The 12,035-nt window shown below is 42.5% G+C and overlaps 1 protein-coding gene across 1 annotated transcript; it reads right to left on the bottom strand.

Moving 5' to 3' along the window:
- Positions 1-6,129: 6,129 nt before the first annotated feature.
- On the bottom strand, positions 6,130-10,689 carry LOC123115420 (uncharacterized). The gene is made up of 10 exons (XM_044536579.1): positions 10,107-10,689; positions 9,878-10,041; positions 8,916-9,191; positions 8,576-8,635; positions 8,311-8,441; positions 7,715-7,832; positions 7,209-7,301; positions 7,020-7,097; positions 6,829-6,916; positions 6,130-6,369 (listed from the first exon to the last, which is right to left on the bottom strand). Exons 1-10 carry the CDS (start codon positions 10,561-10,563, stop codon positions 6,299-6,301), a joined length of 1,536 nt encoding a protein of 511 aa, XP_044392514.1. The 5' UTR covers positions 10,564-10,689; the 3' UTR covers positions 6,130-6,298.
- Positions 10,690-12,035: the final 1,346 nt, after the last annotated feature.

Genomic DNA, 12,035 nt, shown 5'->3' with positions numbered 1-12,035 from the left:
CGGGGAATAATCTGTGTGCATTCTACGTTTGCGAGAACATTCGCATGATGGCGTCCGAAAGGAGCAGATCTGATAGACAGGACTGGGTGCGTTTGTCAAAACACTATTCACACCATTTTTGATATCTAGTCACACAACTAATACACATGCATACTGATCTCCTTATTAACAGTTTAGAGAGGTGCGGGATAAGCTCATACCATCGGACCGCATACTAGCACTTGAAGAGGAAATAGCCGGATTTTTGCTCGACCAGGTCATAGATCCCAAAGAAGAATACTATTACCCGCTACCGCCCCCATGAACCACTTGTCATCATTCTCCGGAGGCACCAAGGCAACATGTAGGAGAAATTGTATATGTATATGCATGTGTATGTGTGAATAATTAATGGTGTTGGTTGCGAGACATTCGATGATATATATATATATATATATATATATATATATATATATATATATATATATATATATATATATATATATACGGTTCTACATACGAGAAAATCAATTTATATATATGCATAACATGTACAATTTGTAGTATCGTGAAATACCAGCAAACAAAAAAAATTGAATGGAAAATAAAGCCAACCCCCCACCCCAAACATTCAGTACCGGTTGGTGTTACCAACCGGTACTAATGTCCTACGCGCACATGGGCCTGGCTCGTGCCACGTGGTGTCACTTTAGCGTCGGTTGGTGACGAACCGGTACTAAAGGGGGGGGACCTTTAGTCCCCACTCTTTAGTGCCGGTTGGCAAACCGGCACTAAAGGCCGTTACGAACCGGCACTAAAGGTCGGTTCTGCACTAGTGCAAATTCACAACCAACTAGTAACATGCATGTTAATGCATCTCAATGATTCATATATCATATACAAATATGTAGCTCCAAAAGTAAAGATCTAGAAAAAACATCTGTTCTGCCTACTAACATGGATGCTTCTCTGGGCCAACATTCAGTATAGAGTGAAAGAAAAATTTGTTTGTGAAGTCTACAATTCCTTTTACAAACGTAAGTGGTTTCACCAACAGTTGGAACCATGAGAATGAACCACACATGATGGAGGAACATCCACTGCAATAGGATTATGTCTTCTCTCGATCACACGGCTACACTATTTTCGAAATACAAACTTTAATTTAGGCAAAATGATGCCCATTGTATAATCAGACCAAAGCAATGAAGCACCTAGTGTTGGCCAATAAATAGTATAGTACTACTTTTGTGCAGTCCATTAAGTGACTATCCAATCTTTCCATGTCTATTTTCAAATGGCACTGCATGCAGTGACTATATTATTCTCTTGTGCAGTTCCATCAAAATTGCGGTCACTTTGTTTGTTTTCCAAATAGCAATGGGCAGACATTTGTGTGCACAAATATCAAGCAACTAGTAAACATATACCCCACTTTGTATTTTTGGTTTAAAGATGCCTTTTCCGCTTAGCATTTGTCATGTTTTGCACTGGACAATTTGATATTGTCATGTTTTTCCTTGGACAATTTCGTACTTAATTGATTTGCTGGTACAGAGCAGAAATATAGCGCCTATTCTTCATTAGACCAAGGATATCCATGTTCGTAGTGATGGAAGAGGTGAAATCAATACAACCGAAATTGAGCATCCAGTCATTGAATTATGTCCTGCACCTCCAATGTAGGTCCACCCCACCAATAAATTCACATGCGAACCACTAATATTACTATCTAACGACAGTACAAAAAGAGTGGCAAGATAGTAGCAAACCATGTACCTTCATAATGAAGAGCTCATAGTGCCACCAATTGGATATAAAGGTTTGGAAGAAAACATGTTCCTAATGTTGAACCATTTGGACTTTTTGTGCAATTCCACTAAAATCGAGCATCTCTGTTTGCATAGATATTGAATGTGTGATTACTATAAAAGTGGCACTAGTTTAAGCATAGACTCACAAATATAAGCATTCCAATTTCTTAATGGGAGAAGGTAGCAAGACTGTTTCTAATCACCCATTTGAAGAAATAAATTAGGTAACAACGTCTGATGTCAGGAAGGCATACATAGTATTTTCTTAAAATTGAACAATTCCTGACCTTTCCTTTTCATTTAAGCATATTTTGTGCAGTTCAACTAAAATAAAATGCCATCACTTCCTTTACAGTTCAGCGACACTGTACAAAAAGAAATGACTTAACATTATATCATGATGTCAGGTATGTAATCGACAGGCATTAGAGCCAAACATACAGACCTCCTTCGATAACATAATGAACATTAATTTTAACAGAGGTGTGACTAGCTTGACCGGAATAATTTGAGTGAACTCTACACCCTCTGTTCCTTAAAATAAGACGTTTTTTCAGTTCAATTTAAAGTACCCAAACGTCTAGTATTTAGAAAAACAGGTAGTAGTTTTCTTGAGTACATATCTGAAAAATCTTGCCACACTTTATATATGTCCATACGCTAATGCAACACCATTCAAATAGTACAAATATAGACTAATCCAGTGGCTAGTGCAACAGTAGAGTAGTTTTTTTTATTACGAGGTACAGTACAAATGTTTTAATAAACATATTTCTATAAGCTAGCATTGGAAGATTTCTATAAGCATTAACAATACAAAATGTAAAGGTAACAAGTTTCAGCATTGGTATACTAGTTGTGCAACAACATTAAACGAAATACAAAATTCTGAAGGTAACTAGCATTATTAACTAATGACAGTATAAAAATGCAAAACATGTACCTTCAAGGTAAATATCATTTCGAACTCGAGGGGATTTGAAAACTTGCTATCCCGATCTTGATAATCGATCAAACATAAAAACTTGATCGGACGGATCAAGAGAACAGCCAGAGGAGGAGGTGCCCACTCTTGACCTTTCCTCTTCTCTTCGTAATTTTTTGTGCAATTTAACCAAAATAAAATGACATCAGCGCCTTGGCATTTTGGTGACACTGTACAAATTTTTTTGACTTACCTCATGAAAGTGAGGTATGTAATCTATAAGCTTTAACAGGGCAAAAATCTGAAGGTAGTAACAAGTTTCATCGTTTGTATACTGGCTGAGCAACAACATTAGAATGCCTTAGCTGAAATTTTTTTAATACATCCACAATCAACAGCTAACCCTGAAATAATCCAGTGACATTAAATGGCATTGCTTAAATTTATCGGTGGCATTAGACTGAGTGCGGCATTAGTTAAATGTGGCATCACTTTAGCAGTAGCATTGCTTGACTTTATCGCTGGCGTTATACAAACAAGAAAAAAGTGGCAATAAGAGTGTGTGAGGCCCATTCGAGCTGTGGGCGCACCAGTACGATGTGCCTCCACGGACGCATAGAGTGGTGCCCAGAGCAACAAATATCCAGGTAGCATATGTGGATTATGTCCCATTTTTGTTCTCTTTAGCCACCTTTTTCCTATGTGAGGACAACAAACCGATCAACCTGTTCATTCTCTATTGCGTTGTCATGCCTTTCTATCCCTTTCCACCCTTTTTCAACCAAGAGACACGAGACTCGTTTCTTAGCTACTGATTTTCCCCTTTTCAACCGAGATGCGGGTTCGATGCCTAGTCTCTTCGACAGTACTTTCTCCCTTCCTTATCTTATTCAACCTAGACATGGATTAGTCTGCATGAAGTAGGGTTTCCTTTAATAGTGTAAATTAAGGTTTTCGTCTGCGTAACCAACAGAGCAAAAGATAGCAAATAGGGAAGAAGGTGGAGTGGAAAAAGATCCACATGGAGCGACGTGGGAGATGGGGCAATAGAACAAGGGTATGGTTCGAAAAAAGGTAGCATACTTGAGGGTTGGCGGGAAGTGGCCTCGCTCATGGTCGTCGTCCTCCGCACACACTACGGCAGCGAGCTTGGGGACAGAGGCCATCCCGCGCGGGCGCTAGGTCTGAGAGGACGACCTTGTCGTCAGTGCGCGACCTCGCTCGCCAACGATGAGTGTGTCAACACTGCACGTCATTTTCTTCCCCGGCGGATCTGTGACCACCAGTGAGGAAAGAGAGAGGTCGTCTTTTTTAGATTTGGAGAGAGGGTGATAGTGTGAGAAGCAAGTGGACAACCCTTAGCAAGCAAGCGCTGAAGCTCCAGCCTATATATCTTTTTTGAATGGAAAGGAAACATCATCATTTATATCCATGAACGAGAGAAGATATATATTTCTTTTCATCCTTCAACTGTTCATTGAGTTCAAGTTTCACCACACCAGTAAAAAAGTCACCAAGGTGGCTACAGTTAACGCCCTGGCGAAGATGATGGTCGCAGCCGGGTCTCGTTCGCTGTCTCCCCGCCCAAGCGATTCCTCTAGTCGTGCCACTGGTGGCACATGTCCTGCAGCTACATCTCCATCTGATGATCCGCAAAAAGAAGCTACATCTCCATCCAAGGTTCAGCAACATGGCACCGGCTGCAAGGCTCCAGAACATTCAACTCGGCCGTGGGGGGAGCTATCTATGTTTGGACAGCCAAGACCACTCTCCGGGCTTCCACGAGCACCTCTTTGCGCATCAATAGGCACTTGCCAGATTTGTTAAGTGTCCAATGCAAGACGCTCGAGGGATGTCGTGGACCAGAGGATATGACACGTTAACTCGACCAGACTTTTGGCTGAGCAGAAATTGATGACCTGAATGCTCTTTAGTCCATCATGACAGTGATCATGTGTCGTCCTCTGTCTACGAAAACAAAGGCACAATTCCACCGGCATGCACATAAGCTGAAGGTCTCCACGGAAGGAGCAGCATAGAGAAACGAAACCAGAGTAAGAGTATGGAAAAGTCTTAAACTGAGATGCACGGTGGAGGATTGTTCACATTCTCTTTTCCTTTTGAGGGCTTGTTCGGTTAATCCTCTTCCCAAGAGGATTGAAGGGGATTGGCAAGGATTGGTTTGTATTTTGACTTACAAGAGGTTTAAATTCCCCTCAAACCCCTTCAATCCACTCGGATTCGCACGCAACCGAACAAGGCCTGAATGAGGGATAACAAGGGATGGATGTGATGTTTTTTCTTTTGCATCGAGGGAGGGGGGGTTAGACGTGTCAATGTACAATCCCCAACTCCAAGTTAATGGCAGAGATTTATATAATTTGCAAAAGATAAGCACATAAACACGTAGGCACACACGAATACTTAGTTTCTTTTTAGGGCTATACGAATACTTAGTTACAAATGAACATTTGGTGATATTCCTTTTCAAATGACACCTACAATAACCTCTTTAATTAGTTAATGAAAGAATAAAGACATACCCTATAGGTGCCTGTGAACACCCGTACAAACGTCAAGAATACCTGTGGCGGGTCTGCCGCCCTAAACTACCTAAGATTAAGAGCATCCTCTTAGCACTGAAACTCCTTGTCTCACTGCCGCCTAAATATCTAGGCATTTGTAAGAGAGCTCTTTTACAGTACCCGGGTACTCCCATGGCACTAACCGGAGTACTAAACAGATCTAGCCGTCCATGATGATGGGTAACTTAAAATTTTTACGAATGGCATTTTGGGCTTTTACACAATAGAGGCCCGATTGTTCAGTTTCTTAGAAAGAGGCTGTCGCTCGATCCTGCATCCCAGCCGAGAGGCTAGTAGGCGGCGCCGCCGCCAGCCAGATTGAAGATTTCTCTTCAGTCCAACAGAATTGTTGTCGTCGCCTCTGGCAATCGCATCGTCGGCTGCACGCTCGGCCCTTGCCCTCGATGTCTCCGTTGATTCTCCGTCGGTGCATCGTTTGGGGAAAAGCCTGGGACAGTGTATCCATCCGCTGCATTCCTCCAGGTCCAGGATGCACTACTGGGCTTCACAAATCCGTCCATTATGTTCAGATATTAGAACGTGCGAGCTTCCGACCTGATTGTGGAGGACACAAGCACGGCGACGGGGGCAGGCGGAGTAGATCGCGGTGGCGGCAGTGTTCGCGGACGGAAACGAGTGCAGCGCGGCGTTCGCACGAACCAGAGGTTGCAGGGGGGGAAATATCAAAATACCCTCAAGAGAAATAACCATAAAATGATTTTGATGCTATTACTCTTTTTCCCCTTTGATCAGGGTACTTCGTGACTCACCGACTCAGTACTCCGTTGAACAAAAGATGGAGTACCGGATCATACTAGCCACTGGATTGAGAGAAATAGACGTCTTATATTAATTCAAGGGTACTGTAAAATAGCTCTTGTAAGACCCTGAAATATAGAACATGGCTAAACAATCTTGTCTTATTTATCCCTTCCATTGTAGAAAAAAGACTTGGAAGAGCTAAATCATCACATGAACCAGCGCAAGTCCAAGTCCTAGTCCGAGTTAACTTGGTCAGGTGACACAAGAGCAGAACACCCTTCTTCATTAGTGATAGGATAATAAGCTACAAAGGGAAAAAAATAGCATTGTTGAAAAAAGAAAGTTGTGTAAGATTCCAAAAGTATACATGCATTTAATAGTTCAATATACATTTCTTACATAATGGAAGACACCTCTGTGCTAAGAATTTTAAGGCGAGACTATGCCAACAATAGCATGCATTACCTCAGTCCAAAGCAATGCCAGGTGCTAACAGGAAAATCAAACATTGATGCCATGGCATAAAATAGAACGCGTTGACCTAAAATTGATGAATGTTGTGCATTCGACAACTCAAAAATCATAACGTGTATACGTTCTTTTTATATTGCGATATCCAAATCATTGGGTGGATGTAACACATATATTGCACAATGGGTATAGGCGAATCTACAGAAAATGGGTGCAAATAACTTGAGATTCATAAATACCAGTCCACATCAAAGTTAGATGTGACTAGGTTGAAAAAAACAGAGAGTTATACCTCCTTCAACAACTTCTCGGCGATCGGATAAATTTACAGTTAACTGTTTTGTTCTCCAGACATGGTTGGCCGTGTGAAATACTCGGACCTATGGAATCAATGCGACTATTTGTTAGTGCTAGTATTTTACAAAGCATTATTTGTTTGAAGAATGGAAGACAAACGAGCAAAGCATGTTTGTATCGACTTACAGAAACATCCACTTTAGCATTAATGTCATTTCCTCTATCAAAAGTGCCCATGCATATGCTCAACAACTTGTTTTCCAACTGAAAGTAGCAGCACGAAAGCAAGAGGTTATAAGAACAAAAACCAAACATAACAGAAAGTCTAATATATTTTTTTAGTTTTATTTAAAAGGTAATAAAATCATAATATACCTCAATTGTGGTGGAAATACGTTCTCCATCAATGCATTCAATAATATCACCAACTCGGATTCCAACTTTCTCAGCTTGAGATCCTATTGACACCTAAGATTTCATTGGCAATATTTAATCAGTTGATAAGATGCATGAGAAGGGAATGACAAAAACATAATTGAAGTTATTAGGGAACTAAACAAAATTATTCCGCAGATTTTCCTGAGAGAGGAGACATAGCCAAGGACACCTTGGCCGGTCACAACGTTTGCAGTGAGGGCTTGGCAGGCCCACCCCTCCAACTGGGACGACACATTATCGCACCTGCAGGGGAGGACACAAGTGTTCGTTGGTTCGGGTGGGGGCTTTTCCTTTTTGACCACCGCTAGGATTAGATAGCAGCTGAGCTCGAGATTAAGACATCAAGGCCAGCTGCGACGTCGTCGGTGTGGGCTGTCCTAACCTATAGGTGCTCCCAAATATAATTGCAAGTCAAAATGTAAGCAAAATAAACAATTGTATACCTCTTTAACAACAAGACCATCATCAATGTTTAGCTTGCGCCATATATACTCAGCATGGATGGGATCTAAAAACTTCAGGGCCTCACACTGCAATCCAAGATGGGGCCGAGGGATGCACCTACAAAATCGTAACACAAAATTTAGTTCTGGACATCAAAATATGATTGCTTTGGTTAAAGGTAATTTAAGTTAACAAAAACAAAACATTCAATGAAACTTTATTTATGCGCTATGTACTAATTAATTCAGTCGGTACCATCCCAATAATTAATACCCCCCCCCCCCCCCCCCAATAAAGGTAATGTCGTGAATAATCTTACAATGTTACAATGTTGTTCGCTGCTGCTCCTATGCACCTAGCACTTCAAAGTTCCACCCGTTGTATAGTGTCACTTACAAACTATTTTGTAAAACAATCACATAAATTTATTTAACATTACAAACATAAAGCATGACAACAATCACATTCTGAACAATCAAAACATAGATATAATCTCTATAGATGAGGTCATACCTATAGTCCAACTACAAACAAAAAATAGCAAAAAAAAGAATGCATCAGCAAGCATTGCTATAAAACCGAGGGAGAATTGTACCCGAAATTCCTCCACAAATACATGCAGTTGTTCAAAATGGAAGAAGGAACAAAGGATCCACTTTCAGAACAGTTGATTATCCCCACAACCTTTCCATCAAAGTCAATGACCGGCTCTCCATCATCTTCACACTAAAACATATGTGTATATATTTTTTGTTATAATAGACAAAATGGTCTGAAGGAATAACAACATATAGAAGGTCAAAATTACATATAACTCAACCTTAGGAAATTGTGCATATAGAGTAGAATCTCAGGCTTACCCTAGGTATGTACACACCCTTTCCTCTCCACTTTCTCTGCCTCTCTTCAGTCTCCTCCTCCTGTACATATGCTTCACACTAATAAATACCCCCCCCCCCCTTTCCATAATATAGTGTGTATAATATATATTTTTCAAAAGTAAAAAAGTACAAACTTTGACCATGTTTATAGACAAAAATATATACATTTGAAATACCAAATGCATATCACTGGATACATCATCAGTTATATTTCCATGTTATATATGTTTGGAATTGTATATATAAATAGTTTTATCTGTAAATTTGGTCAAAGTTTGTTTAATTTGACTTCTCAAAAAAGATCATATTTCATACATACCTCATATTTTTCATCGGGATAAAAGTACATGTTGTGGTGGTGTCGCTCTCCTAGTTCCGCCTCGTCTAGTTTAACCTTGCCATGGGTTATCCTGAGATTTAAATTTTCTTCTCTTCCAAGTCGCAAAGCTTTCTGACCAATGTTGACTGTGTCCGCAAAGGAGGTTAGTCGAACACGTCGATCCACTGCAACCTTGAAGAAAGCTACATCGTAATGCTCCTGATGATAGAGCAGGCGGCCTTCCGTAGTGGTGTCGTCGAGCAAGTGAACAGTAACCTAAAACAAAGCACACCATAAAGTAAGGCGGGCACCGGCAAATTAAGCAAAGTGTTAGTTTTCCGGTTGCATGATCCACTAGTAGAAAAATGACCTATTGTCCCGGTTCGTAAGGGCCATTTGTCCCGGTTTTTGAACCGGAACTAAAGTGTCGGTACTAATTCCTTAGACCTTTAGTCCCGGTTCTTGCATAAACAGGGACAGATGGACCTCCACGTGGCCGGTGCGGCGAGCCCAGGCAGGAGGCCCTTTAGTCCCGATTGGTGGCACTTCATGTGCATAGAAGGTGAACTAGAGCACCCAAATGCCCTCCCCTCGCCGGCTTGAAAAAACAGGGCACTGTGGAGTGCTCTGCCGCGACGATGGGTATATATAGGTAAATTATTTGTCCCGGTTCGTGGCACGAACCGGGACTAAAGACAACCCTTCTATACCGGTTCAAGGCATGAACCGGTACCAATGGCTGTGGGCCAGGAGCGCAGCCCATTGGTCCCGGTTGATGCCTAAAACCGAAACAAATGGATCCAGACGAACCGGGACCAATGCCCTCGAGGCCCCGGCCGCCCCCTGGGCTCATGAACCGGGACTAATCCCCCATGGGTCCCGGTTCGTGGGGAACCGGAACTAATGGGCTGGCCAGGCCCGAATGATAGCCCTGTTTTCTACTAGTGATCGGTGCTACTCACTTGAGCACCGGGATGATACAGGTGCCGGTCTTTGAGCATCCGGTAGTCTTTGGGCAGCGGCTCCTTGGCACGGATGAGATGCGCGGATGTCAAAACAATGCCGGCTCCGCTCCCCTCGTCCCAATCGATCCAGAGACCGGCGGACCGCGCAAGCGGCTGGCGGCCTGCAAGTTCTTGTCTCAGCATGCATACATGTAGGAGCATGATTGTCCGATGGGCGTGCACGTACCGAGAGAGGAGGAGAGGCGGATCAGGGATCTGGCGGCCGGGAGCACGGCCTTCCTTCCGGCGTCGGGAACGGAGACGAGCGGCGTTTGAAAGTATTGGCACGTGGGCAGCATCTTGTTCACGCGATCTGCAGTAGGATCAGAAGGATGAGAGAGAGAGAGGGGGGGGGGGGGGGGGGGGGCATGACCTCGTTTTTCAGAGAATTTGGCTTTGGCGAGCTTGTAGGCGGTGAATATATGCTGGTTGGCACGCCTGTCTTTTATCCCGTCGGGAACGTATGGCTCGCGGAGAGGAGACGAAATCTCCAACTCCTCGTCGCCGTCGCCGTCTTCCTCTTGCTCCGTCGCCAGAGTTGTTTTCATCTTCTTGGGCTCCCTGCCTTCCTCGTCTTCTTCCACGTGGTCGTCCCCGCGGGTTGTCTTGGATCGCAGCTCCGATGATCTGGTCTCCGCCGCCATTATGAAGTAGTCGGCCGCCGCCAAGACGGTTCTCGATTCGATTAGGTCAACAGGCAACAGGTAGGTGTATATCAGGGAATTATTCTCTTAGTTAAGAAGAGTAATAATCGGGATTCATTATTTCGGATCTGGGCCGAGAATTTTGTGCTTGCGACCAACAACAAAGCTAAGCGAAACAGTTCCTTTTTTTTGGCATCACTACAGATCGTTTTGCTTCCTAATAGGGTTTTGGTTACCGCTCGAAATTTCGAGATTTACCATGGTTACCGAATATTTCAGTCCCCCTCGGTAAATGGGCATTTCCAGCAATTTTTTTTGATTTTTTGAATTTTTTGAATTCAAACGCTCAATGTATAGTAAAGTGTGACATCACCTCACAGCATGCGCGTAGACAACGTTTCACTGAGCTAGTAGCTCTTTTATGATAAATATAAGTTCAAGTACTATCTATATCTATTTTGAAAGAATTTGAATTCAAAATTCAATCATAAATTTTGTTTGAAATTTTCTTGAAATTTCGTGGTAACCGTGGTAACCGCATTTACCCCCCCCCCCCCTGTAAAAATGCCCATTCGGTAACCAAAACCTTACTTCCTATCGGACCAGTGGAAGACAGTTGGATCAAGTGCACGGAGTCCGGCGAAGGCCCGCGGGAGATTTGCTGTTTTTTTTTAACTGCTTCCAGATTTCTTTTTTGTTATTAGGGAAGACCGGAATGCAATATGGGGCTAGATAGCATCAAACACTTCCTTTTTTTAGTGCCCAAGATCAAAAGAGGTATGGCGACAATTGGGGCTGATTGATGTTGTCAAGAGGAGATGTGCACAATTCAAATCAGGTGAAGAAGTGGTGCATGAACTATTAAGCATGGAGAAAACTGAAGTCCAGATCCTAGGTCTTCCCAAATTGAAGGAGGTTGGCCACTGCGGCATGGTACCTATGATTTGAACACCGAAAAAATTGCCATGGAGAGGACACCCAAAAACCCTCACAAATTGCTCTCGCTATCCGAGGACTCTCAGCTAACTTTACTATTGCTTGTTCCACTAAGGCAAAGGTACGTGTTCAATCATGGGAGAAGCCGATACAGGGGTATATGAAATTAAATGTAGATGTTGGCTTTGACCATGATCTTCTTGAGGGATTGGTGGGGGTAGTAATTCGAGATTACAATGGTAAATTTATTGCGGCAGCTAATGAACAAATGGACACATGCTATGATTCGTTCACTGTAGAGGCATTGACAGTCAGATTTGGCTTGAATCTAGCCAGAACCATTGGATGCAGCAAGATCGTGATCAACTCGGATATCATGGAGGTTGTGGAAGCTTTGGGAGAAGGCAACTCCTCTTCGGTGGCAAGTGCAATTAGTGATGATTTCTATTTCATGTCGTCAGGTTTTAGTCATGTAATTTATGATCATTGTAACAGAGAGAGTAATAAAGTAGCTCATGAACTCGCTAGGATAGTTA

This window comes from Triticum aestivum, chromosome 5B (assembly GCF_018294505.1).
Source record: "Triticum aestivum cultivar Chinese Spring chromosome 5B, IWGSC CS RefSeq v2.1, whole genome shotgun sequence".
Classification (NCBI taxonomy): Eukaryota; Viridiplantae; Streptophyta; class Magnoliopsida; order Poales; family Poaceae; genus Triticum; species Triticum aestivum.
This window is presented reverse-complemented; position numbering and strand designations above follow the sequence as displayed.

Bases quoted from the DNA above. Each gene is read 5' to 3' on its own strand.
- LOC123115420 (XM_044536579.1), bottom strand. From the start codon at position 10,563: ATGGCGGCGGAGACCAGATCATCGGAGCTGCGATCCAAGACAACCCGC. The intron at 10,042-10,106 runs GTACGTGCACGC...AAGAACTTGCAG, and splicing joins CCGCCTCTCCTCCTCTCTCG to GCCGCCAGCCGCTTGCGCGG. The intron at 8,636-8,915 runs GTATGTATGAAA...GCATATGTACAG, and splicing joins ATCCCGATGAAAAATATGAG to GAGGAGGAGACTGAAGAGAG.